The sequence below is a fragment of the Ornithorhynchus anatinus genome, chromosome 21 (genome assembly GCF_004115215.2).
Source record: "Ornithorhynchus anatinus isolate Pmale09 chromosome 21, mOrnAna1.pri.v4, whole genome shotgun sequence".
In the NCBI taxonomy this organism is placed as follows: Eukaryota; Metazoa; Chordata; class Mammalia; order Monotremata; family Ornithorhynchidae; genus Ornithorhynchus; species Ornithorhynchus anatinus.
Window position 1 is genome coordinate 1,238,188 of NC_041748.1, and position 26,796 is coordinate 1,264,983.

The 26,796-nt window shown below is 59.2% G+C and overlaps 1 protein-coding gene across 1 annotated transcript; it reads right to left on the minus strand.

The window, feature by feature from the left end:
* Positions 1 to 2,091: 2,091 nt before the first annotated feature.
* Positions 2,092 to 24,883, minus strand: GLP2R (glucagon like peptide 2 receptor). The gene is made up of 13 exons (XM_039910059.1): positions 24,800 to 24,883; positions 21,194 to 21,281; positions 20,828 to 20,932; positions 17,278 to 17,399; positions 16,634 to 16,740; positions 14,258 to 14,411; positions 13,093 to 13,252; positions 12,863 to 12,923; positions 12,693 to 12,762; positions 11,892 to 11,980; positions 10,604 to 10,742; positions 4,110 to 4,151; positions 2,092 to 2,699 (listed from the first exon to the last, which is right to left on the minus strand). The coding sequence occupies exons 1-13, from the start codon at positions 24,881 to 24,883 to the stop codon at positions 2,367 to 2,369; spliced, it is 1,554 nt and encodes a 517-aa protein (XP_039765993.1). The 3' UTR covers positions 2,092 to 2,366.
* Positions 24,884 to 26,796: the final 1,913 nt, after the last annotated feature.

Below are 26,796 nucleotides of genomic sequence, written 5' to 3' on the forward strand. Positions count from 1 at the left end.
ATTTGCTTGTCTCCACCCCAGTGTTTAGAACAGGGCCTGGCACATAGTAAGCGCTTCAAAAGTACCATTAAAAAAAGGATGGACTGTCCTACAGACCACAGACAACGTCCGCAGACCGACTGGACCTCAGCGAGATCCCCCGCCACACCCGCCCCGCTTTCCTCATGGCAGCTGTTGCCCGGGTTTCGCAAATTCTCCCCCTGCCATTCGGCTCACACCGAACACCTGGGGGCCAGAAGGTGGTTAGGGTCTCCAGCCACCAGGTCGACCCTTTTCCAGATATCCGCCTCTCCCAGGTTTCTCTGGAGCAGAAAGTCTTTGCTGGGGACTGGTCGGGGCTGGGGATGCGGAGAAAGTGAGTGCTTTCACTTCCCGGCCAGCTCTTTCTCCAATTAGGCCCGGAAAGCAGCCGAAACAGAAGGAGGAGGGAGATGAAGAGGAGGAGCGGGAGGAGGAGGAAGAGAAAGGGGGGGAGGAGGGTTGAAGGAGAAGGGAAGGAGAGGAGGACGAAGAGAAAGAGGAGGAGGAAGAGAGGAGAGGGAGGAGGAGGAGAAAGAGGAAAAGGAAGGGCAGAAAGAGAAGGAAGAGGAGGAGGAGGAGGAGGAGGAGAAGGAGAGGAGACTTCTTCCTCTGCCCACAGACCCACAGCCTGCTAACCTGTCCAGCCTCGGCCCCGACCCAGCTTCCTCCCCTTTCATTTCCCCTTCCCCTCCCTCTAAAATGAGCCCCTCACCCAACTCTGCCCCGGAGTCCCCGGTCAGAGGTGCAGGAGGGTAGGGGGGGCGCGGCAACGGATGGGGTTCAAAATCAGATCCGGCTCTGCCCGGATCGGGACTCGCTTCGGTCAACACGGGTCAGCAAAATCCCCTGCCAGGCCAGGGCAGGGGCAGGGCCCTGCCCATGAGGCATCCCACAGAGCTAGGCCCCGGTGGCCTGGGTATCCCCATCCGGGGGGTGATGGAGGGAGCCGGAAGGGGTCACCCGGCCCCTTCCTCCACCGCCCGGTAGTGGGCAGACCCCGAGGCCCCGGGTTTCCGCTCCTGGGATCCCCCGGGAGGGGAAACTCCGGTGAGGCCGTCGGCAGCCCCCGTGCCCTCCTCGTCTCTGAGGGCCCTGTCCGTCTCCCACCCCGACCCAAGGAGAGACCGCTGTCGAGGGACTCCTGCTGCGGTTTTTGTCCAGAAGCTAAGGGGATCCTCGTCAGGACTCCTTCGGAGCTCCTGAGGGATTCCCGCCCCGGGAGAGCCCTAAACGGCCAGAGTTTGCGCTCTTCTGACTCCCCCCTTCACGGTCCTCCGCTGCTGTTCCCCTCAGGGCCGAAGCTGGGGAAAAGGAAGCGGCTTCCCGTCCCATCTCTCGCTGCCCCCCAGGACGGGACCAGCCAAACCTGCCTCTTTCTCTCCCTGGTGCCCTTCCGGGGCATCTTTCCTCCTCTTCCTCCTCCTGATCGATAATGAAAGTAACTTCACCAACATCAGCGGTTGGCCGTTCGCTTTTATTTTCCCAGACTGCTTTTCACTCTCCCCCGCTGCGAGGTCCCCGTGAGGGGACGGCAATAGATTATCGGCCCCATTTTACAGAGGAGGCGAGTGAGTGGCAGAGAGGGGATGGGACTTGTTGGAGGGCCGGAGCGCGGGCTGTCTCCGCCAGCTGACCCGCTTCCGGGTAGGGGGGCTGTCTGAGGGTCAGGGACCGAGACGCCATAGACGGCAAAGGTCGCGTGAGCCAGAGGATCGATGCCAAACTTTAGCCATTCCTTTCCCGAGCCGTTTGGCTCCAGGGCTACTGAGGGGGTTCCTGCTCCTGAGGGGGTTCCTGAGGGGCCTCCTGCTCGGATTCTTGAGTGTGGGTCCCTCCCAGGGCTCCTGAGGGGGTCTCTGCCAGGATTTAGCGAAGCTGCGAGGCCTGGCGGATAAATCCCGGGCCTGGGAGGGAGAAGAACCCGGGTTCGAATCCTGGCTCCGCCACTTGTCCGCCGTGTGACCCTGAGCGAGTCGCTTCTCTGTGCTTCAGTCACCTCATCTGTAAAATGGGAATTGAGACCGAGAGCGCCGCTTGGGACATGGACTGCATCCAACCTGAGAGCTCGTATCCATCCCAACGCTTAGTACAGTGCTTGCACATAGTAAGCGCTTAACAAAATACCATTTAAAAAAAAGGGTTTCTGTCAGGGCCTCTGAGGCGACACCCGAGGGGATTCCCTCCAACGGTTGCGAGGGGCTCTTGTCGGGGGGGGGTTCTCGCCGCAGTTCTTTCAAGCGAGTTCCTGTCACGACTCCCGTCAGGGCTCCTGTCGGCCGTCGTCGGGGGTTCCCGTCGGGGCCGAGGAGGGGTCCCGGCGACGACGGGCCCGCGGGGAGGGAACCCTAGATCTCACTTTCTTCCAGGATTTCCTCGGTGGTGTCGGCGAGCGTGAAGTCCCCCTCGCTGCTGTCGGACATGCTCCCCCGAGGGGGCCCGGCCCGGCCCCCGTCGGGCTGGGGGCAGTAATCCACCCGCCGCCACGTGGTCAGGTGCACGAACTGGCCGGGCCGGGGTGGCCGCGGGCCCGCGCGGGATCCGGGGCCGCCGGGCGACCGCCGGTCCCGTCCTCTGGAGCGTCTTCGCAGGGACTTGATGCTCCGCTGTAGCCCCCAGGGCCCGCAGCCCGGGTGGGCCAGGAGGAAACGGCACCAGTGTCTCCGCAGCTCCGCCTTCACCTGTCGGGTAGGCGGAGGGTGAGGGAGCAGAGCGCAAGCCGGCCCCCGCTTCAACCCTCTTATCGTAACGGTAGTGATAATGGCCTTCGTTAAGCGCTTACTATGTGCCAAGCGCCGTACCGAGCGCCGGGGTCCAAGCAAACCGGGTCGGGCACAGTCCCTGTCCCACGGGGGGGCTCACAGGCTCAATCGCCATTTTCCAGATGAGGTGAGGCACGGAGAAGTGAAGAGCCTTGCCTAAGGTCACACAGCAGACAAGCGGCGGAGTCGGGATCGGGCTTTCTAGTGGATGTGGTCCTATCTGTTCAGCGCTTACTATGTGCCAGGCACCGTACTAAGCGCTGGGAGTGACGGTGGTAGGAGTCATGCTAATACTAGCGGTGGTGTTAGTGATAGCAATAGTCCAAGCGGCAGGAGGGGTGGTATGTACCGAGTGCCCACTGTGCCCAGGGCACTATTCTGATATATGGGTAGAATGATGGATGGATGAATGGATGGATGGATGGATGGATGGATGGATGGATGGATGGATGGATGGATTGAAGGATGGATGGGATGATGGATGGATTGATGGATAGATGGAATAATGGATGGGTGGACTGAAAAATGGGTAGAACGATAGATGGATGCATGGATGGATTAATGGATGGGTGGAATGATGGATGGATTAATAGATAGATGGACTGAGAGTTGGATGGATTGATAAATGGATAGAATGATGGATGGATGGATTGAAGGATGGGTGGAATGACGGATGGATGGATTAGCAGATAGATGGATTGAGAGTTGGATGGATTGATAAATGGATAGAATGATGGATGGATGGATGGAATGATGGATGGATTGAAGGATGGATAGGTTGATGGATGGGTGGATTGATAAATGGGTAGAGTGATGGATGGATAGATGGATGGATTGATGGGTAGATGGAATGATGAATGGGTGGATTGATAAATGGGTAGAATGATAGATGGATGGATGGATGGATGGATTGATGGATGGGTGGAATGACGGATGGATGGATTAATAGATAGATAGATTGATAAATGGATAGAATGATGGCTGGATGGATTGAAGGATGGATGGGATGATGGGTGGATGGATGGATGGATGGGATGATGGGTGGGTGGACTGGTAAATGGATAGAGTGATGGATAGATGGATTAATAGATAGATGGACTAAGAGTTGGATGGATCGATAAATGGGTAGATTGATGGACGGATGGATTGAAGGATGGATGGACTGAACACCAGCTGACCTGGACCCCTCCCTTCATGGCCAGCAAGGGCAGCAGCATATGGACAGGCTGAGGAGGGGGTTACTGAAGAGCCCCTCCTCAGGGGTGCCATCTTCCCCTCCCCCCGGCACGCACAACGGAATCCCCCCACCCCTGCCGCCGGTCCTCTTACCTCTCCGTTGGCAAAGCAGTACAGAAAAGCCACTAGACAACCCTGGAAGCAGAGACCACGGGGAGGCAGGTGTCAGTCAATCAACCGTATTTATCGAGCGCTTTACTGTGTGCCGGACATTGGACTAAGTCCTTGGGAGAGTACAAAATAACAGAATTGGAGGGCGCGTTCCTCTCCCACAAGGAGTTTACAGTCTAGAGGGGGTCAGAGACATTAACGTAAATAAATAAATCAGTGATACGTACATTAATGGGGCAGGGAATCTGTCTGTATATTGTTATATTGTACTCTTCCAAGCGCTTAGTACAATGCTCTGCACACTGAGCACTCACGAATAAGTGCTGTGGGGCTGGGAAGGGGGATGAATAGAAGGAGCAAGTCAGGGTGAGGCAGAAGGGAGAAGAGGAAAGGAGGGTTTAATAATGTTGGTATTTGTAAGGCCTCTTGGAGGAGTTGCGGCTTCATGAAGTGGGGGCAAGTGAGAGTGAGAGAAGCACTGTGCTAAGCAGTTGGGAGAGGACAACAGAACAACAGAACAGACATATTCCCCGCCCACAACGAGCTGACGGTCTAGAGGGGGAGACGGACATTATTAGAAATAAATAAAATACAGATATGGACTAAACGCCGTGGGCCCGGGCGGGGGGATTGAAGAAAGGGAGCGAGTCGGGGCGCCGCAGAAGGGAGAGGGAGAAGAGGAAAGGAGGGCGCAGTCAGGGGAGGCCTCTTGGAGGAGGAGATGGGCCTTCGGTAAGGCTTGGAAGGGTGGGGAGGGGAAGGGGACTGTGAAGCTTGGCTAGCACAAGCCCTCTGGGGCTTAGCAGGGCTGATAAAACATTCCCCCAATCCCCGCAAGGCTCCGGAGGGCAGGGGTGGGCCGGGATCTGGTACTCGGTCAACCTGACCGGGGGAAAGACAGCCCCGGCCCAGTCAGCAACCACTGCCAGTGGCTAGAAGCAGCGTGGCCCAGTGGCTAGAGCCCAGGCCCGGGAGCCAGGAGGACCTGGGTTCTAATCCCGGCTCCGCCGCTCGTCTGCCGTGCGATCTGGTGCGAGTCACTGCACTTCTAAGGGCCTCAGTTACCTCAAATGGGGATGAAGACTGCGAACCGCTCGCGGACAAGGACTGCATCCAACCCGATAACCTCGTATCTACCCCACTGCTTAGGACACAGCTTGGCACACAGTAAGTGCTTAACAAATAACGTTAGTATTATTATCCCGGCCTCAGGACCTCCAGAGAAAATCGGTCCTCGCCGGGGAGAAGAAGGGTTTCCCGTTGTTGATGTGAATCTCCGTCCGCCCGGCGAGCTCTGGTGGGAGCCCGTGTCCTGGATGGGGATGGGGAGTGAGGGAGGGGAGTAGCTGGGGAACAGCTATTCCACACTGATGCTGCCCACCCCCTTCCAGGTTCTGCACACCCCACACACCAGCATCTAATAACGTTGGTATTTGGTATTTGTTAAGCGCTTACTAGGTGCAGAGCACTGTTCTAAGCGCCGGGATGGATACAGGGTAATCAGGTCGTCCCACGTGAGGCTCACGGTTAATCCCCATTTTACAGATGAGATAACTGAGGCACAGAGAGGGGAAGTGACTTGCCCACAGTCACACAGCGGACAAGTGGCCGAGCAGGGATTCGAACCCATGACCTCTGACCCCCAAGGCCGGGCTCCTTCCACCGAGACACGCTGCTTCTCTACTCGGACGTCCCCCCGTCACCTCGAAACGAAACAGGACCGAAACGGAACCCCTCATCTTCCCACCCACACCCTGTCCTCCCCGGGACTTTCCATCACTGTAGACGGCACCACCACCCTTCCCGGTCTCACGGGCCTGTGGCCTTGCGTTATCCTTGACTCCCCTCTCTCATTCAAACCACCTATTCAATCCATCACTAAACCCTGTCGCTTCCACCTTCACCACATCGCTAAAATCTGGCCTTGGCTCTCCATCCAAGCTGCTCCCGTGTCAATCTGTGAGCCTCACGTGGGACGACCTGATTACCTAGTACTCCCCCCAGCACTTAGAGCGGTGCTTGGCACACAGTAAACACTTTTAACAAATGCTATCATTATTATTATTATTACTAATCCAATCACTTCTCCTCTCCAGCCTTGATTACTATATCAGCCTCCTCGCTGACCTCCCTGCCTCCTGTCTCCGCCCACTCCGGTCCGTATTTCGCTCCGCCGCCCGGTTCATTTTTCTACCGAAACGTTCGGGCCACGTCTCTCCACTCCTCAAGACCCTCCAGTGGTTGCCCATCCACCTTCGCATCACACAGAAACTCCTCACAGTCGGCTTTAAAGGCCTCAATCCCCTTGCCACATCACCTCATTACTCTCCTACTCTAATCCAACCCACGCACTTCACTACGCTTCATTAATCTAGCGCTAACCTTCTCGCTAGGCTTCGGTCTCGCCTGTCTCGCCGCCGAGCCCCGGCTCACGTCCCGCCTCGGGCCTGGGACGTCCTCCCTCCTCATATCCGACGGACGGTGATTACTCTCCCCTCCTCCGAGAGGCCTTCCCTGCCTCATCCCCCCTTTCCTCTTCTCCCGATCCCTTCTGTGACGCCCTGACTCCCTCCTTTTATTCCACCCCCTCCCGGCCCCACAGTAAATCCACAAAATATCCGTATCTGTCATTTTATTTATTTCTATTAATGTCCGTCTCCCCCTCTACACTGTAAACTCGTCGTGGGCGGGGAACACGTCCGTTTATTGTCGCATTGCGGCCTCCCAAGTGCTCAGGACAATGCTCTGCACCCAGTAAGCGCCCAATGGGTACGAGTGAATGAATATCTGTAAATGGATTTATTTCCATTAATGTCTCTCTCCCCCTCTAGACCGTCAGCTCGCTGTGGACAGGGAATGTGTCCGTTTATTGTGGAACCGTGCGCTCCCAAACGTCTCGTACAGTGCTCTGCACACAGTAAACGCTCAATAAATACCATTGACAGACCCCCACCCTCGTCTCTGCAGGCGGCAGAGTCCCGCCCCTCCTGGTTCGTCCTCGCCTGGGCCCTCGCCAGTGGCTAGGACGGGGACGGGGCACAAGCCGCGACTCGGCCAGAGGCGGGGCGCTGGGAGAGCCGGGAGGTACCTCACCTGCGATTTTATCATCAGTATTATTATCATCATCGTCGTCGTTATTATTATTGTTCTCCTGCCTGCGGGAAAACGCCATCAAACCGGACATCTCCTGGATGCCCCGATTGTCGGGCTGAGCGGTCCTACTTGTGGCCTGGGCGGGCAGTGAGGGGAGAGGCTCGGCACGGGCCATCTGCCACATTCATCGTAATAATAATAATGGTATTTGTTAAGCGCTTACTATGCGCCAGAACTGTACTAAGCACTGGGAGGATACAAAGAAATTAAGTTGGACACAGTCCCCGTCCCACAGGGGCCTCAGAGTCTCAATCCCCGTTTTCCAGATGAGGGAACTAAGGCCCAGAGAAGTGAAGCCACTTGCCCTAGGTCACCCAGCAGATAATAATGTTGGTATTTGTTAAGCCCGGGCTCTTTCCACTGAGTACTATGTGCCAGGCGCTGTAGTAAGCGCTTACTATGATCCGGGCGCTGTACTAAGCACTATGTGCCAAGAATGTGTCTGTTGGTTGTTAGGTTGTCCTCTCCCAAGCGTTGAGTACGGGGCTCTGCACCCAGTAAGCGCTCCATAAATACGATCGAATGAATGAATGGTAAGCGCCCGTTATGTGCCAGGCGCCGTACTAAGCGCTTACTATAATAATAATAATGTTGGTATTTGTTAAGCGCTTACTATGTGCAGAGCACTGTTCTAAGCGCTGGGGTCGATACAGGCTAATCGGGTTGTCCCACGTGAGGCTCCCAGTCCTCATCCCCATATTCCAGATGAGGTGACTGAGGCACCGAGAAGTGACGTTTCTCGCCCACGTTCCCAGCCGACAAGCGGCAGAGCCGGGATTCGAACCCATGATCTCTGACTCCCAAGCCCGGGCTTTTTCCACCGAGCCAGGCTGCTTCTCTGCGTGATGAGCGACGGAGGCGGGATCGGCGCTCTGCACCCGGTAAGCGCTCGATAGAGACGAGTGGATGAATAATAATGTTAATAAGAATAATGTTGGTATCTGGTAAGCGCTCACTATGTGCCGAGCACCGTTCTAAGCGCTGGGGTAAGACACAGGGGAATCAGGATGTCCCACGTGGGGCTCACGGTCTTAATCCCCATTTTACAGATGAGGTAACTGAGGCACAGAGAAGTGAAGTGACTCGCCCACAGTCACCCAGCTGACAAGTGGCAGAGCTGGGATTCGAACTCATGAGCCCTGACTCCAAAGCCCGGGCTCTTTCCACTGAGCCACGCTGCTTCTCTCCGTGGTCTTCTGAATCCGTGGGCTTCTGACTCCCAGGCCCGGGCTCTATCCACTGGGCCCTGCTGCTTCTCCTTGCCCCCGGGGGGCAACCGGGCTGCCCCGTGCCCACCTCATCGGGGAAGCAGCGCGGCTCCGTGAAGAGAGCCCGGGCTTCGGAGTCAGAGGTCATGGGTTCGACTCCCGGCTCTGCCACTCGTCAGCTGCGGGACCGTGGGCGCGTCACTTCGCTTCTCTGGGCCTCAGTCGCCTCAGCTGGAAAACGGGGATTAACTGTGAGCCTCACGTTGGACAACCTGATTACCCTGTCTCTACTCCAGCGCTCAGAACAGTGCTGTGCACATAGTGAGCGCTTAACAAATGCCAACGTCATTATCTCCGACCCCCCCGAGCCGGTGGGCCAGCAGGGGAAGGGCTGGACATTTCCCCGGGGTCCCTCTCCCACTCCTGCCATTAATCCACCCCTGAATGGGCTGGGGCCTCTTAAAACCTGCCTCGCTCGGCATACCAGAGATTACTCTGTCTTTGCGGCAGCTTTTCTTGTTCCGTTGGCTCGATTTTAGCCTTTACAGGGGATTAAGGAAAAGCTGGGTGCGGTAGACAATCGGGAACCTGCGTTGGCTGGGACGAGATTCATCTGGGATTTTGAGGCCCGGCAGCCAGCCGAGCCCAGCGGCCCAAAGCCCCTGCCCAACCCCCCTCTCTCCCGGGCCCGCAACGGAAGCCGAACCCGTTTCCTCCGTCGCGCCGACCGTCGTCTCTTCCCCCCCCGCCCCGGGCTTATTCCGGGGTCACCGCGGTTCCGCGGCTTCCACCGACCCCCGTTACCGCCACCGTGAGCCGGCGACCCCGATACGTAGGAGGAGCAGCACGGACTAGGAGACTCGGGGTCGTGGGTTCTAATCCCCGCTCCGCCACCCGTCCGCTGTGCGACCTTGGCCAGGTCACTTCACTTCTCGGGGCCTCGGTTCCCTCGTTTGTAAGTAAAATGGGGACGAGGACCGCGAGCCCCGCGTGGGACGGGGACAGGGTCCCGGACACTTGTCTCGCATCTCCTCCAGCGCTTAGAACAGTTCCTGGAACGTAGTAAGCGCTCAAAAAAATACCACCACCGTCAGCCCTGCCGTCGACCGCGATTCCACCGCGACATCACAGCCACCAGCACTGCCAACAACCCCGATAATAACAGTGATAATAACGATGGGATTTGTTGAGCGCTTACTACGTGCCAAGCACCGGTCTAAGCGCTGGGGTAGATCCCAAGTAATCCGGTTGTCCCACGTGGGGCTCCAGTCTTCCCCCCAATGTTACAGACAATAATAATGTTGGTTATCTGTTAAGCGCTTACTATGTGCCGGGCACCGTTCTAAGCGCTGGGGTAGACACGGGGGAATCAGGATGTTCCACGTGGGGCTCACAGTCTTAATCCCCATTTTGCAGATGAGGTAACTGAGGCACAGAGAAGTGAAGTGACTCGCCCACAGTCACGCAGCTGACAAGCGGCAGAGCTGGGATTCGAACTCATGACCTCCGACTCCAAAGCCCGGGCTCTTTCCGCTGAGCCACGCCGCTCCTCTGATGAGGTCACTGAGGCGCAGAGAAGCGAAGTTGGCCTGGCCCATGTCCCGCAGCGGACAAGCGACTGAGGCGGCATTCGAACCCAAGCCCGGCTCGGGCCCCTAAGCCGCGCCGCCTCCCCCAGGACCGCAGCTCCCTCCGTCGCCACCAGCAGTAACGACCCATTACCCGCCGCGAGCTCCGTTACCGGCGTCGCCGTCCACCCCGTCGCCCCCAACCCCACCGGCGGACGAGTGGCGGAGCCGGGATTAGAACCCGTGACCCTCTGACTGCACTACCGACGACTCCGTCACCACCCCACTTCCTCCACCACCGGCCCCCTCGCCGCGGTTACCGCCGCCGACTCGGTTAGCCGCCGTCACTCCCGTACCTCCACGACCGACCCTATCCCCACCATCGCCAGTCATTCGGTCATTAGCGTTGATCGAGCCCTGACTGCGCGCGGAGCGCTGTGATAAGCGCTCGGGAGGGGAGCTCCTCCTCCAGCCCCTATCGTCACCCCCAACCGCCCCGCCGTCACCGCGGCTACCGGCGCCCGCCGGAGCTGACTCCCGGGCTTACTTGGAAGGAGCTCATGGCCAGCTGGAGGAATAGGCGGATGTGCCTCGACAGCCCTCTGACCTGCTCGTCCGTGACGAACGTGAAGACGAACTCGTGCACACCCAGCAGAGGGATGAGAACCAGGGTCGACCTCGCCAACCTGGAATCCAAACACCCACCGTTCCCTGGCGCCGGCCCGTCGGGGCGAGCCGGCGACGGGGCTGGGGCGTGATGGGGGTTAGGGGCACGACGGAGACCGAAGCGCGTAGGGGCTCTGGAAATAAAACAGACGGAAAGGCCTAGGGCTGCCCTTCACCTGTCTTTGGGCCTCGGTTTCCCCTCCCGGGAGATAGATTGGCCCAGGACTCCCTTGAGATGGGGCACCGTGGGGAGCGGGGCACGACGGAGACCGAAGGTCATGGGGCACAGTAGGGGCTCTGGAAATAAAACACGCAGAAAGGCCTAGGGCTGCCCTTCGCCTTTCTTTGGGCCTCGGTTTCCCCCTCTGGGAGAGAGATTGGCCCAGGACTCCCCCGCGGAGCCGCGCCTGTGGTCTCGGGCGGTCTTTGGGGAGACCGGCCTGAACCGGCCTCCGGTACTGCCATAATCCCGTGGGACCCCGGGACTGCCCGGCCATCTCCGCGTCAAACAGAAACTCATCACCGTTGGCTCTGAAGCCCTTAATCCCCTTCCCCTCTCTTACCTCCCGCCCGTGGATCTCCTCCTCCGGCCCGGCCCGCACGCTCCGCTCCTCTAATGCCCACCTTCTCCCTGTCCCCCCGTCTCGTCTCTCTCACCGCCGACCCCTCTCCTACATCCTTCCTCTGGCCCGGAGGGTCCTCCCTCCTCATATCCGACCGACGACGACTGTCCCCCGACTTCAAAGCCTTATCGAAGGCCCGTCTCCTCCAAGAGGCCTTCCCTGACTGCGCCTTCCTTTCCTCTCTCCCTTCTCGGTCACCCTGACTTTCTCTCCTTATTCATCCCCCCCCCCCGCCCAACCCCACACTTACATCCACATCCGTCATTTATTTATTTCTATTCGTATCCGTCTCCCCCTCTGGACCGTCAGCTGGGTGGGGGGGGGGGGGGGGAGTGATTGTTCTATTGTTCTCTCCCAAGCGTTTAGTACAGTTCTCTGCACTCAGCGCTCAATAAATACGATGAACCGGACCCAGAGATGAGTTGTGATTTTCAAGCTCCGCCCCACCACGGTCAGAGGGAGCCCAGTGAGGGTAGTCCCAGGGAAGGGGCGCTGGGGCGGTGAGGGGAGATGGCCCCCCACCCCGCACTGCCCCGGATCACCCACCTGAATTTGTAGTCCCGGAAACACATCTGATGCGCTTTGAGCTTAGACACCAGCAGTTTGAGGATTTTCAGGAAGATGCAGAAATTCACCTGCGAAAAGCCCGGATCACAGCGGGGTCTCGGTGGGGCGACGGGGAGGAGCTCGGAGCAGACCGTGGTCGCCGGGCGGAGACAGATGTCCCGCCTGCCCAGGGGGTTCCCGGACCCAGGGAAGAAGATTCTGGGAAAGGGCACGGAGAGAGAAGCCGCGTGGCCTCGCGGAAAGAGCCCGGGCACGAGAGTCGGAGGTCGTGGGTTCTAATCCCGGCTCCGCCACTTAGCTGCGTGACTTTGGGCCAGTCGCTTCCCTCCTCGGCGCCTCAGTTCCCTCCTCTGTAAAATGGGGATCAAGACTGTGAGCCAACCCGATCACCTCCCTGAGGTCACTGGAACTGAGGCCCAGAGAAGCGCAGTAACTTGCCCGAGGTCACACGACAGACAGGTGGCGGAGCCGGGGTGAGAACCCAGGACCTTCCGACTCCCAGGCCCGGGATCCGGCCACCTCTTGGCCACTTCGTCCGACCCCACGAAGCCCCAGAAGGCCAGAAGATCTGAACGTTGCCATCGAGTGGAAACCCCCCCCCACCCCCCGGCCACATCCCGGAGAAGCCGGCAGGGTGGGCGGCGGGGCGGACCCCGGTCGGCGGGGTGGGCCGGCATCTTTGACTCCCCAAAGCAAAGACGGCGGCTCCAGCGGGGCGGACGGGGACCACCCCCGGGGGTCGAGACGGCGACGGAAGAGGGAGCGGGGGGTCCCGCTTACAGCGACGGAGAGCAGCATGGGCGCCCTGATGATCCACCAGACGCGCATGTCCCCGTTGGTCCCCCAGCACCTGAGGGAGAGCGAGGGGCTGGAGGCGGTCCCAACGTGGCCCCCCTCCCCTCCCGAGCTCCCCTCGTCCCGCCCTCGCCACGGCCCGGGCCTCCACGTACCCGACGTTGTCCAGTTGGGCTCGCGAGATGCTCCAGGGGACCACAAAGAGCAGGGGGCAGCCTGCCGAGAGAGCGGTCCCGTCGGTGGCCTGGGCGGCTCGGGGCGCCGAGGGGACCCCGCTGGCTAGGCCGCCCTCACCCTACGGCCCCCTGCTCCCCCTCCGTCGGGGCCAGCCCCAACCCCCTGCCCGCCGGTCCCCCCCAACCCTCGAGCCCGGCCCCCGGCCCACCCCAGCCGAGCACGATGTAGCGGTGTAGCAGACGCCTCTCGGACAGCACGGCGGGGCCCAGGAGCGAGTGCAAGTAGACACCTTCCACCAGCAGCCATAGGATGTTGGCGCCCACGAAGTAGTGGACGAGGACCTGGGCCGTCCTGCAGGCGGCCGAAACCTGGGTTGGGGGGGGACCGGAGACCCTCAGGAACATCTCCCCCACTCCACCCCGAGACCTCTTAACCCGGGGCCCGTTCCCGCCCTTTCCCAGCCCCCCATCCCACCTCGGTCTCCCCCAGCGGCCCCACGGCAACCCCCAGCCCGCGGGGGAGAGCGGCCGTCCGCCCGATGCGAGGGCGGATGGGAAAAGCGCCTCGTACAGTGCCCCGCGCACAGTAAGCGCTCGACGGATACGACGGACTGATGACGACGGCATCTGTCGAGCGCTTACTACACGCCTGGCACTGTGGCGGTTACAAGCGAATCGGATCGGACACCGACCCTGTCCCACGTGGGGCTCACAGTCTCAATCCACGTTTGACGGATGAGGGAACTGAGGCCCAGAGAAGGGAAGTGACTTGCCTAAGGTCACACGGCAGTCACGTGTACTTTATTTATATCACCGTCTGTCTCTCCCCTTACACTATGAGCTCGTCGTGGGCGGGAATGTGTCTGCTGTTATTCTGTACTCTCCCAAGCGCTTAGCATAGCGCTTTGCACACAGTAAGAGCTCAATAAATACGATTGAATGAGTGAATAATAACGATGGCGTTTGTTAAGCGCTTACTATGTGCAAAGTACTGTTCTAAGCGCTGGGGGGGGATACAAGGCGATCAGGTTGTCCCACGTGGGGCTCCCAGTCTTCATTCCCATTTGACAGATGAAGGAACGGAGGCCCAGGGAAGTGACTCGCCCAAAGTCACCCAGCTGACAAGCGGCAGAGCCGGGATTAGAACCCACGCCCCTCTGACCCCCGGGCCCGGGCTCTAGCCACTAAGCCCACGCTGCTTCACAAGTACAGCGCTCCGCACCGGGGAAGCGCTCAGTAAATCCGACCGACTGACAACCGGGCCCCGGGGGGAGGACGTCAGCCGGGGTGGGGGGGCGAGAGTGCGAGCCGGGGTGTGACGGGAGAAGGGGGCGGGAGGGTGGGGGAGAGGCCAGGCTTGGCTGGGCCGGTCACCTCTGACCAGTAGCTCGTCCAGCCGCTCTCGTCGAGGGGCCTCTTGGAATAGGAGCGGTGGAAGATGGCGTCCTTGACGAGCACGGCCAAGGCCCGCAGGATGAAGGAGGCGAACAGGTTCATGTGGATGTAGGTACGTGTGCAGTGCAGCTTCCTGTCGGGGAAAAGGTCGGACCGCCGGAGCCTCGACGTCCCCCCACAATCCCGTCCCCTGCTCCCCGTCTCTCCCCCAACCCCCACACGAGGACTCTGCCCGGGGCTTATTCCCATTCATTCGTTCGTTCGATTCATTCAATCGTATTTATTCACTCATTCATTCATTCCACCGTATTTACGGAGCGCTTACTGGGTGCAGAGCACTGTACTAAGCGCTTGGAGTGTGCATTTCGGCAACAGATAGAGACCATCTCTGCCCAAAGAGGGGCTCACGTTCTAAAAGCCCGTCACTGGGCAGGGATTGTCTCTATCTGCGGCCGAATTGTAAGCCCCAAGCGCTTAGTACGGTGTTCTGCACCTAGGAAGCGCTCAATAAATACTATTGAATAAAAGGGGGAGACAGCAAGACAAAACAAGTAGTCAGGCATCAGGGATCATATAAGATAGATATCCTCTTGGATTTATCCTAATATCCTAACCTTGGATATCCTAATGCTCCGCTCCTTCTCCTATGGCTAATTTATTTTAATGCCCTCCTCCCCCGCTAAGAATAGCGGGATCTGTGAGGCGATAAATGTCTGCCCGGCGCCGTATTAAGCGCCGGGATAGAACCAAGCTCATCAGGTTGGACTCGGTCCCTGGCCCACCTCCCCATTTTACAGGTGAGGGAACTGAGGGCCAGAGAAGTGAAGCGACTTGTCCGAGGTCACACAGCAGACGAGGGGCGGGATTGGGAGCCTAGGACCCGGGGCTCTTTCCACTAGATTGAAAGTCCTCGAGGGCGCGCGTCTAGTTTTGAGCGCTTACGGTGTGCAGAGCACTGGGCTAATGACTCGGGAGAGGACAGTACAACAAGAAACGGACACACTCCCTGCCCACAACGAAGTGACCATCTAGAAGAGGAGACGGACATTAATAGAAATAAACTCCCCTCCTGCCCCCATTCCTCCTCCACCCGGAAAGCTCGATTCTACTTGTCGCGATTAAGTTGTCTTGTTTCTGGCCGTCCGTCTCCCCCGATTAGGCAGGGATCGTCTCTATCTGTTGCCGGACTGTCCATTCCAAGCGCTCAGTACAGTGCTCTGCACATAGTAAGCGCTCAATAAATAAATACTATCGAATGAATGAATGAAAGCTCCCTGTCCAGGGCCTGTTCCCCCACTTTTTTAAAAAAAAAACGGTACTTGTTAAGCGCTTACTCTGTGCCAGGCGCTGTCCTAAGCACTGAGGTGGGATCGTCAAGCTGGACAGGGTCCGTCTCCCACACTGGGCTCACAGACTTAATCCCCATTTTACAGATGAGTAGACTGACGAGGCCCCGAGAAGCGAAGCGACTTGCCCAGGGTCACCCAGCGGACAAGCGGCGGAGCCGGGAGGAGAACCCGGGTCCTTCGGACTCCCGGGCCCGATCGCCGAGGCCGTGGCGCTTCTCGTCTCCCGCTCCCATCCTGACTTGGATGGGAGGGGGCTGTGCCTTTTAGACCGTGACCCCTTCGTCGGGCAGGGACCATCTCTATCCGTCGCCGAACCGTCCATTCCAAGCGCTCAGTACAGCGCTCTGCACACAGTAAACGCCCAATAAATCCGCTGAATGAACGAATGCGTGTGCTGGCAGCCCCCCACCCGCCCCCCAAATCCTCTCCCCCCAGCTCAACCTCCCGTCTGCCCCTTTAGCGGCCTAGGCCGGGGAGAATAATAATAATGATGATCATAATAATGATAATAATAGTATCGGTTGAGTGCTCACTACGTGCCAGGCACGGTTCTAAGGGCCGGGGAGGATACCAAGGCACTTAGGTACCGTGTGTGTAATTTTATTTATTTGTATGGATGTCTGTCTCCCCAACTCTAGATTGTGAGCTTGTCACAGGCAGGGAATGTCACTGTTTATTGCTGCTCTGGACTTTCCCAAGCATTAAATACAGTGCTCCGCACACTGGAAGCGCTCAAAAAAGGACTGCACGGATGAATGAACGCAAGCAAATCGAGCCGGACACCGTCCCACGTGGGGCTCCCCGGTCGCAATCCCCGTTTTCCAGATGTGGCCACTGAGGCCCGGTAGCCACGGCAGACAAGCGGCGGAGGCGGGATTAGAACCCGTGACCTTCTGACTCCCGGGCCCGGGCTCTAGTCACTAGGCCGCGTTGTTTCACCAGAGCCGCAGGGCCCCGACTCTTCTCCCCCGGGGAGACCGAGGGAGAGGGGGTCCGACCGGCTTACCGGAGGAGGAGGAGGATGAGCAGGGCCAGGACCAGGGAGATGAGCGAGAAAGAGTAGCCCACGGTGTACATCAACTGAAGGGACCCCAGGAGGGTCAGATTTTCCTCCTGCCCCGGGGGAGGGAGAGAGAGAAGTTGGGTGGACACCAGTTCTCGGGTAATAATAATAACAATTCTGCTATCTATTAAGCGCTTACTATTCTAAGGGCTGGATCCCAGGAAATCGGATTGGACGCAGTCCCCGTCCCGCATGGGGCTCACGGTCTTTATCCCCACTTTCCGGATGAGCGGACTGAGGCAGAGAAGCGACTCGCCCAGGGCCGCAGAGCAAACACGTGCGAGAGCCGGGACGCCGCCACCGTTCCAAGCACTGGGGTAGCTACAAGCTAAGGGGGTTGGACACGGCCCCCGTCCCGCGGGGGGCTCTCGGTCTTCATCCCCGTTTATCAGACGAGGGAACCGAGGTCCAGAGAGGTAAAGCGACTCGCCCAAGGCCACGGAGCAGACAAGCGGCAGAAGGGGGAATCAGAACCCAGGTCCCTCGGACTCCCGGGCCCGATCCACTAGGCCGCGCCGCTTCTCCGGCCCCGGCGCCGACTGCCCCCGGCGCAGCCCCCCACCCGCCCCCTCCGGGACCAAGCTCACGTATTGTTGGAAGTTGTGGCTTCGCAAGCATTCCGTATTATCCCGCCACACGGCCGTGGAATTCTCCAGCGTCTGCCAAGTCCCCGTTTCCAAACAGAGTCTGTAAACTCTCCCCGGGCTCTCTGGAAGTAAACAGAGGGGTCACTGCTTGGGTCCAGGCCCCCCGACCTCCCCCCCGACCGACGGCACCCGGCTGAGGAGGGGAGTGGGCGGGGAGGCCTCCGTGAGCTCCCAGGAGCGGGATGGGATTCGGCCTGTTTACTTGATCCCAGAACCCGGACAAGCCGCTCCCCGCCGACTTCCGGCTGGTCTCCCCCGAACCCCGAGACCCTAGCCCACCCAGGGACCCCAGGCCGGCCGGGGGGAGAGTGCCTATCTGGCAGATCCAGGGGCAGGTCTGAGGGTGGCCTGCCAATAGTAGTAAAAATAATAATAATAATAACGATAAGAAGAAGAAGAAAAATAGCATCTTCCTGGCCGGCGGGGCCCATGCTATCGTGTCCCCGGAGGGGGACGGACCCAAAGCCTCAAAGATCCCAGGCCTCCTTGTCGGCTGTGTGACTCTGGGCAGGTCACTTCACTTCTCCGTGCCTCAGTGACCTCATCTGTCAAATGGGGATGAAGACCGGGAGCCCCACGTGGGACGATCTGATTACCTCGTACCGCCCCACCCCCCCAGCGCTTAGAACAGCGCTTGGCACATAGGAAGCGCTTAACCGACGCCATCATCAGCGACAGAAACCGGGTTCTAATCCCGGCTCCGCCACTTGTCTGCTGCGGGACCTCAGGCAAGTAGCGTAACTTCTCTGTGCCTCAGTTACCTCCTCTATAAAATGGGGATTAAAACTGTGAACCCCATGTGGGACAGGGCTTTCCATCCTGATTAGCTCGTATCTACCTCAGCGCTTAGAACAGTGCTTGACGCACAGGAAACGCTTAATAGACACCATTATTATTATTATGTTAGACCGTCATGCTGGGGCCGAGGTGACTGTAGGGTTCTGGCCCCGGGGGAGAAAAACCTGAAGCCGTATTTATTCTCGTCTTTGCCTGTCTTTCGCCTGTCATTCTTTCATTCATTCAACTGCATTTATTGAGCTCTGACTGTGTGCAGAGCACTGGACTAAGCGTTTGGGAGAGGACAGTATAACAGTAAACAGACACATTTCCTGCCCACATGGAGCTTACAGTCTAGACGGGGAGATTGACGTTAATAGAAATAAAGGAGTGACAGGTAGGGACATAAGCGGCGTCGGGGCCGGGAGAGGGGATGAAGAAAGAGAAGGGGTCGGGGCGAAGCGGGAGGGAGGGGGGGGAGAGGAAAGGAGGGCGCAGTCAGGGAAGGCTTCTCGGAGGAGGAGGGGATGGGCCTTCAGTAAGGCTTCGAAGCGGGGGAGTCATCGTCTGTCGGATAGGAGGTGGGACGTGGGTGAGGGGTTGGAGGCGAGACAGGCGGAGGGACGGGGAGAAGGTTGGCGTTAGAGGAGCCAAGTGTGGGGGCCGGGGGAGAGTAGGACGATGATGATGGTGGTATTTGTTAAGCGCTTACTATGCGCCAAGCACCGTTCTAAACGCTGGAGAGAAGCGGGGTGAGGTTGGAAGGGCCAAGGAGATTGAGGGCTGTACCGGCTCCGGCACACCCTTATCCTGAGGAAGGAAGGAGGGAAGGAGGGAGGGAAGGAGGGAAGGGAGGGAGGAAGGGAGGGAGGGAAGGAAGGAAGGGAGGAAAGGAGGAAGGAAGGAAGGGAGGAAGGGAGGAAGGGAGGGAGGGAGGGAGGGAAGGGAGGGAGGGAGGGAGGGAAGGAGAGAGGGAGGGAGGGAGGGAAAGAGAAAGACAGAGCAAAAAGAGAAAGTGAGAGCGAGAAAGTGAGAAATCGAGAAATCAAGAAGGCAGTCCTGACTCCCGGGGCCTTCTGACTCCCAGGCCCGGACTCTATCCACTAGGCTAAGCTGCTTGATTGATTTTGGAGTAGTGGACTAAACTCCGATAGAGTTGGTAGAAACCGTGCCTTTCCTAGAGGAGTTTACAAAACTAGCAGGAATCGCTCGAGGGTATTTATTGAGCTCTTACTATGTGCGGAGGACTATAGTAAACGCTTGAGAGAGTCTGATACAACAGAGTTGGTAGACACAGTCCCTGCCCACGACGTAGCAGGAAACGGCGGGGGCCTTCGGAGGTAGGCCCGGTCTTTCACGCCTCTTAGAGGATGGGACGTCATAGAGAAGCAGCGTGGCTCAGTGGAAAGAGCCCGGGCTTGGGAGTCAGAGGTCGTGGGTTCGAATCCCAGCTCTGCCACTCGTCAGCTGCGTGACTGTGGGCGAGTCACTTCACTTCTCTGGGCCTCCGTTCCCTCCTCTGTAAAATGGGGATTAACTGTGAGCATCACGTGGGACCACCTGATTGCCCTGTATCTTCCCCAGCGTTTAGAGCGGTGCTCTGCACATAGTAAGCGCTTAACAAATACCAACATTATTATTATTATGGCAACTTGTAAGGATTTTCGATCGGGAGTGTTGCTTTGATGCCTCTTTGTCCCCAGACTCTGTCAATCCGTCTCCCAAGGCAGCCGTCTCGGTTTTTCTACTGTTTTGTTGATCTGGGCAGTGGTGGGCGGCAAACTGCCCGGGTAGCAGAGTCCAGTGACGCGCTTCGGAGCGGTAGGGTTGGGGGAAATCTCTTCTCCCGCTCCCTGCTGGGTCGCCCTGACTTGCTGTCTTTATCCATCCCCCTTCTCAGCACCACAACACTTATATCCGTAATTTATTTAATAATAATAATAATAATAATGTCGGTATTTGATAAGCACTTACCATGTGCAGAGCACTATTCTAAGTGCTGGGGTAGATACAGGGTAATCAGATTGTCCCACGTGAGGCTCACAGTTAATCCCCATTTTACAGAGGAGGTAACTGAGGAACAGAGAAGTGAAGTGACTGGCTCAGGGTCGCAGGGCGGACGAGCGGCAGAGCCGGGATTCGAACCCATGACCTCTGACTCCCAAGCCCGGGCTCTTTCCACTGAGCCAGCTCGGAGAGGCCATGGCAGGGCAGAGCAGAGAGTGGGGCCGGGGCGGAGAGCGTGAAGCCGCCGCGCGGCCCGGTGGCTAGAGCCCGGGCCTGGGAGCCAAAGGACCTGCGTTCTAATCTCGGCTCTGCCGCTTGTCCGCCCTGCGACCCTGAGCCAGTCGCTTCTCTGAACCTCCGCTTCCTCATCTGCAAAATGGGCATTCCTCTCTGTCCTCCCTGTCCCCCAGACTGAAAGCCCCGTGTGGGAGAGGGACTGGGTATCTAACCCGGCCCTCGAAAGCAGCGGATAGAGCCCGGGCCTGGGGCTCCATCCCGGCTCCGCCACGCGTCGGCTGCGGGACCCTGGGCGGGTCGCTTCCCTTCTCGGTGCCTCGGGCCCCTCGTCTGTCAAATGGGGATCAAGACCGTGAGCCCCCCGTGGGACAGGGACCTCGGCTCGGCCCCGGCTCTTGGAACGGGGCCCGGCACGTCGTGAGCGCTCAACGAATGTCATCCATCCTCGTCGGGGGCAGCCGGTACGTACCTGGTTGCCGGTCCGGCAGGTAGGGAGGGCAGGGCACAGACACGTTGCCCGGGGGGGAGTGAGGCCAGCACGCGTATTTGTCAAACGTCCCATTGCAGAACAGCCCTGCAGGGAGGGGGATGAGGAAGGCACAGGTCAGAGGGAGGCTCTTCATTCATATCTACTGAGCGCTTACTGTGTGCAGAGCACTGTACTAAGCCCTCGGGAGACTCCAATACAATAAGCAGACACATTCCCCGCCCACAACGAGCCGGCAGTCTAGAGGAGGAGACGGACGTTGATAGAAACGAATTCATTCGGGATCGGGGCTGGGCGGCCCCCCGGGTCGGGGGTCTCCACGACGGGGAGGGGGTGTGAGGCGCTCACCTGTCGGTCGCTTCTGCAGGTCCCTCAAACATTTCTCCTTGTACTGGGCCCACTTCCGAGTCGTCTCCTCCAGCAGAGAGCCTGTCACCTGGGTGGCAAAAGGGGACGCCGAGGGAAACCCATCAGCCTCCTCGCTGACGTCCCTGCCTCCCGTCTCGCCCCACTCCAGTCCGTACTTCACTCTGCTGCCCGGGTCGCTTTTCTAGAGAAACGTTCAGGCCGGGTTTCTCCGCTCCTCAACGAACTCCGGCCGTTGCCCTTCCACCTCCTCGTCAGACAGGAACTGGTCGCCGGCGGCTTTAAAGCCCTCGATCCCCTCGGCCCCTCCGACCTCGGCTCGCTACTCCCCTCCGGCCCGGCCCGCGCGCTCCGCTCCTCTAACGCCAACCTTCTCACCGTCCCTCCGTCCCGTCCATCTCCCCACCGACGTCTCACCCACGTCCCGCCTCTGACCCCCTTCCCAGCCTTACTGAAGGCCCATCTCCTCCAGGAGGCCTTCCCCGACGACACCCTCCTTTCCTCCTCTCCCTCTCCCCTCTGCGTCACCCCGACTCGCTCCCTTTTCTCATCCCCCCCTCCCAGCCCCACAGTACTTACGTCCCTATCTGCCATTTCATTTATTTCTATCTACATCTGCCTCCCCCTCTAGACTGTCAGCTCGTCGTGGGCGGGGGATGTGGCTACGGCGGGCTCTCCCAAGCGCTTCTTTCAGTGCTCCGCACACGGTGAGCGCTCAATAAATACGACTGACCGACGGCCCGCCTGGAAACGGGAGAGCCGATCAGACTGGCCCCGACCCACTCGGAACTCCAGCGACGTCGGGGCCTGGAGGGAGGATGGGGGGCAGATCCCCGGAAGACCCCCCAGAAGCCCCTCCTGGCCCAATATAACAGGTCCTCGGGCTCCCCCTCGTTCTCTGGGCACCGTTGGGCTTCTTTTTATAAAAGAACGGCATTGGTTAAGAGGTTCCTACGGGCCATAAGCACCGGGGGAGACATCAGCTCATTGGGTTGGGCATGGTCCGTGCTATTTGTTGAGCGGGCACTGTTCTAAGCGCTGGGGGAGAGACGAGCTAATCGGTTGGACGTAGTCCGCGGGGCTCACAGTCCTCATCCCCGTTTTCCAGGCGAGGTCACCGAGGCACCGAAAAGTGACTCGCCCCAGGTCGCACAGCGGACGAGCGGCAGGGCCGGGATTACAGTCGAGGTCCTTCGGACTTCCAGGCCCGGGCTCTAGGCACGAGGCCACGCTCCTTCTCGGGCCAGGGCTTGCCCTCCATCTCCACTTCCCTGGAGAAGCAGCGCGGCTCAGTGGAAAGAGCGTGGGCTTCGCAGCCAGAGGTCATGGGTTCGACTCCCGGCTCTGCCACTTGTCAGCCGTGTGACCGTGGGCGAGTCACTTCTCTGGGCCTCAGTTCCCTCAGCTGTAAAATGGGGATCATCTGTGAGCCTCACGTGGGACAACCTGATGACCCTGCATCTGCCCCAGCTCTTAGAACAGCGCTCTGCACATAGTCAGCGCTTAACAAATACCAACATTATTATTTCCCGTCCACCCCCATTCCGCGGCCAGGGGCTGGGGGGACGCCCCCCCCCCCCACCCAAGAAGGTCGCGGGGGCCCCGGCCCTTCCGTGTCCCCGCTCGGACCCGCTGGATCCCCGAACTCGCCCCCGGGGTCGCGGGCTAAAGGTCACGGGCCTCCCTCGGCCCATGGCTCCGGGATGAAATTTGCCGTGATTTCCGAGCTCCGGGGCAGACCGCTTGGATCGATCCATCGATCGTCTTTACGGAATGCTGCTGCGCGAAGAGCACCGTACGAAGCACTCTGGGAGAGGACGATATAATGGACGGAAGAAGCAGCGTAGCCTGGTAGGTGGAACCCAAACCTGGGAGTCGGGAGGACCTTGGGCCCAATCCTGCCTCCTCCACTTGTCTGCTGTTTGTCCTCGGGTGAGTCACTTGGCTTCTCTGTGCCGCAGTTCCCTCGTCATAAAATGGGGATTAAGACTGTGAGCCCCGTGTCAGTGAGTTGTATTTATTGAGCGCTTCCTGTGGGCAGAGCACTGTACTAAACACTTGGGAGAGTACAGTATAACACTAAACAGACGCATTCCCCTCCCGCAACGAGCACACGGTCTCATTTGGACATTCATTCGCTCGATCGCATTTACTGCGTGCTGTTTGTGTGCAGGGCACTGCACTGATAGACCGTGCTCGGCCCCATCGCATCCACCCCGGTGCTTAGTACAGCGCCTGGCACCTAGTAAGTGCTTCGAAAATACGATCGTTACTATTATCATTATGATATAACAATGAATAGGCACATTTCCTGCCCGCAGTGAGCTTCCAGGCGCGCGTGCGACGTGGACTGTATCCGACCCGATTGAATCTCAGGGCTCAGTACAGCGGCCGGCACCTAGTTAGCGCTTAGCGGATGCCATAAAAATAAAACGGGCGGAAGCTGCCTCAGCTGAGTGGTCTGAATGTTTCGGGCCGACAGTGCTCGCCTGGCCCTGGGAAGCATCGCTGGGAAGCATTAGAGAAGCAGCGTGGCTCGGTGGAAAGAGCCCGGGCTTGAGAGCCGGAGGTCATGAGTTCGAATTCCGCCTCTGCCACTTGTCAGCTGTGAGACTGTGGGCGAGGACTTGACTTCTCTGTGCCTCAGTTACCTCATCTGTAAAATGGGAGTTAACTGCGAGCCTCACGGGGGACGACCTGATTACCCTGTATCACCCCCAGCGCTTAGAACACAGTAAGCGCTTAACAAATACCAACATTATCATTACTGGGAGTCCAAGGCTGTGGGTTCTGATCCCGGCTCCGCCGCTTGTCGGCTGGGTGACTTTGGGCGAGTCGCTTCCCTTCTCCGTACCTCAGTTCCCTCATCTGTCAAGTGGAGATTGAGGCCGCGAACTGTACGTGGGACCGGGACTGCGTCCCACCCAATTTGCTCGTGTCCAATTCAGTGCCTGCCCCATAGTAAGTGCCTAACAAATGCCCTTCGCGTTCTTATCATTATTATTATTGTCGTTAATGCCCTGGGCCAGCTGGCCAGTTCTGGGCAGGCCCCGGAGTCCCCAGGAAGAAAGAATCCGCCTTGGGCCGGGAGAGGACAGACATCCCGAGTCGCATCAGAGCTCGTCCGAGAAGCTCCGACTTGGCCGATCCCAGCTCGGGGGTGACCGGAAACCTCGGTGGGGGAAGGGAGGAGGGTCGCCTGGGGTGCCTCCAACCTGCTAAGACGTCAACTCCCCCGTCTCTCTCTCCTCCCCACACAGCTCGGGGAGGGGGCGAAGGGCCAGCGTGAGTTGGGGGAGCAAGCGGCGTCCGTCCCACCGCTACACTGGACCCTTCCGAGCGCTCAGTACAGCGCCCTGCGCGCGTAAGCGCTCGATAAATACCACCGACTGACTGGAGGCCGTGCCGACGACCTGGGGCGGTCACCGGGAGCCACGGAACCACAGCCCCGGCTTGGCTGACATTCCAAGAGCCGGCCACCTGCCTCGGGTTCCCCTCCCCGGAGACACCCCGAAAATTCCCATCCCTTAGAGGGGTGACCAGGGGCCGGGGAGAATGTGGGCAAAGTTCGGGGGAGGCTCTTCCTACCTGTCTCAGCGAGAGCAGCAGGAGCAGGGCGAGGGGGGACCGGACTACAGAGACGCGGCTTCCCGGAGGGCAGGGGAAGCCCATGGCAAGAGGGGCTTCGGGGTCCCCAGCTCGGGCACGAGCCCGGGCCGCCGCGCCCCTGGACGGCGTGAGCGCCTTCCGTGCAGACGAGGCCCTCGCATTCCTGTTTATACAACTACGGACTTTTAAAAAATCGCTCGGCCCCAGAGCTGATGGGAAGCAGAGGCCCACGGCCTCCAGCTCCTCCTCCCCTGGCCGCCCCCTTAAAAGGCAGACGCCCGCTGGCCCCGCCTCGGGGTGGGGGGTCAGCCGATTCCGGAGACGGTCCCCCCCCCACCCCCGAACCCGTCTCTGCCCTCCGAAGGGCAGACGATAATAATCATAATTGTGGTTTTCGTTAGGCGCTCGCTACGAGCCGGGCACCAGGGCGGATACGATCTGTCTGGACACAGTCCCCCGCCCCGATGGGGCCCCCGGCCTCAATCCCCGTTTTCCAGAAGAGGCAGAGACGTGAAGTGACTCGCCCGAGGTTACGCGGCGGGCGAGTGGCGGAGCCGCCGCTGGAACCCAACACCTTCCGACCCCGAGGCCCGTGCTCCAGCCGCTAGGCCGGGCCGCTTCCCTCGCGGACGCCCGGCGGGGGCCCCGGGGCCGGCCTCCCTCCCCGTCGCCCCCGGCCGGGGTGATCTGACCCCGAAGGTCGGAGGGGAGGGGGTCGGGCAGCATCCTGGACGTCCCCGGGTGGGTTCCAGGTGCGAGACCCGTGGGTCGGTCACCCCAGGCCCGGGGAAGCTCTCGCTTCCGGTCTCCAGGCGCATCCCGGGATAAAGTTTCCCGGGCAGAGGTGGCCCCGGGAAACAGATTTCGCCACCGTCGGCCTCTCCGCCACCGTCATCTCCACCAACTCCTCCACTCGTTAAGCCCTTACTACGTGCCCGGCGTCGTACTGAGCGCCGGGGTGGATAGAAAGAAGGTCGTCCGGTCCCACACGGGGCTGACAATCTAAGCGGGAGGGACGGTGGATTCCGAATCCCCATTTTGCGGATGAGGGAACCGAGGTCTAGAGGAGTGAAGTGCCCCGGCCCAAAATCCCGCGGCGGGGAAGTTGGGGGTCAGAACCCAGGCCCTCCGACCCCCGGGCCCGGGCTCTCTCCACTAGGCCGCACGGCTCTATCCTTACCACGCTGTCACCATCCTCACCAACATCGACTCCACCGTCACAACGGCGATGGCGACGCGAAGCGGGGTGGCTCAGTGGCCGGATCCCGGGCCTGGGAAGCCGAAGGACCTGGGTTCTCGTCCCGGCTCCGCCACTCGTCTGCTGTGGGACCTCGGGCAGGCCACTTGACCTCTCGAGGCCTCAGTTCCCTCACCTGTAAACTGGGGATTGAGAGCGTGAACGTGAACAGGGATTGGGACCGACCGGATTAACTTGTATCTACCCTAGTATTCAGAGCGGTGCTTGGGTGTAATAAGCGCTTAACGAGCACCAGTATTAGTATTATTATTATCATCCCAGTCATCACCACCCTCGCGACGATCGCCGCCTCCTCCGTCCACCGGCGCCGACATCACCGATCGCCACCGCCCCCGCCGCCGTCCTCCCCGCCGTCTGCACCGTCACCGACTCCGCCGCCAGCCCCGCCGTTTGGGGTTTTGAATCCTGAGAAGACCGGAATAGTTGGAGGCAGGTGGATTGATTCTGGGAAAACTTCACCGACGGCGCCCGGATTTGCCCCAGCCGACGACTCGGACCAGTCTCCACCGCCCACTGGAACAGCGCAGCCCTCTTGGTCACGGTGCTCTCTCGTCGGAATATATATAATAGAAATAAATAATAGATAAAAAGATAAATAGCTCTATACGTGTACGTATATAAATGAGTAAATAGATAATAGATAAATCAGTAGATAATAAATAGAATCACAGGCACATCTATGTATATTTATACATGCATACCCCTACGATTCTATTTA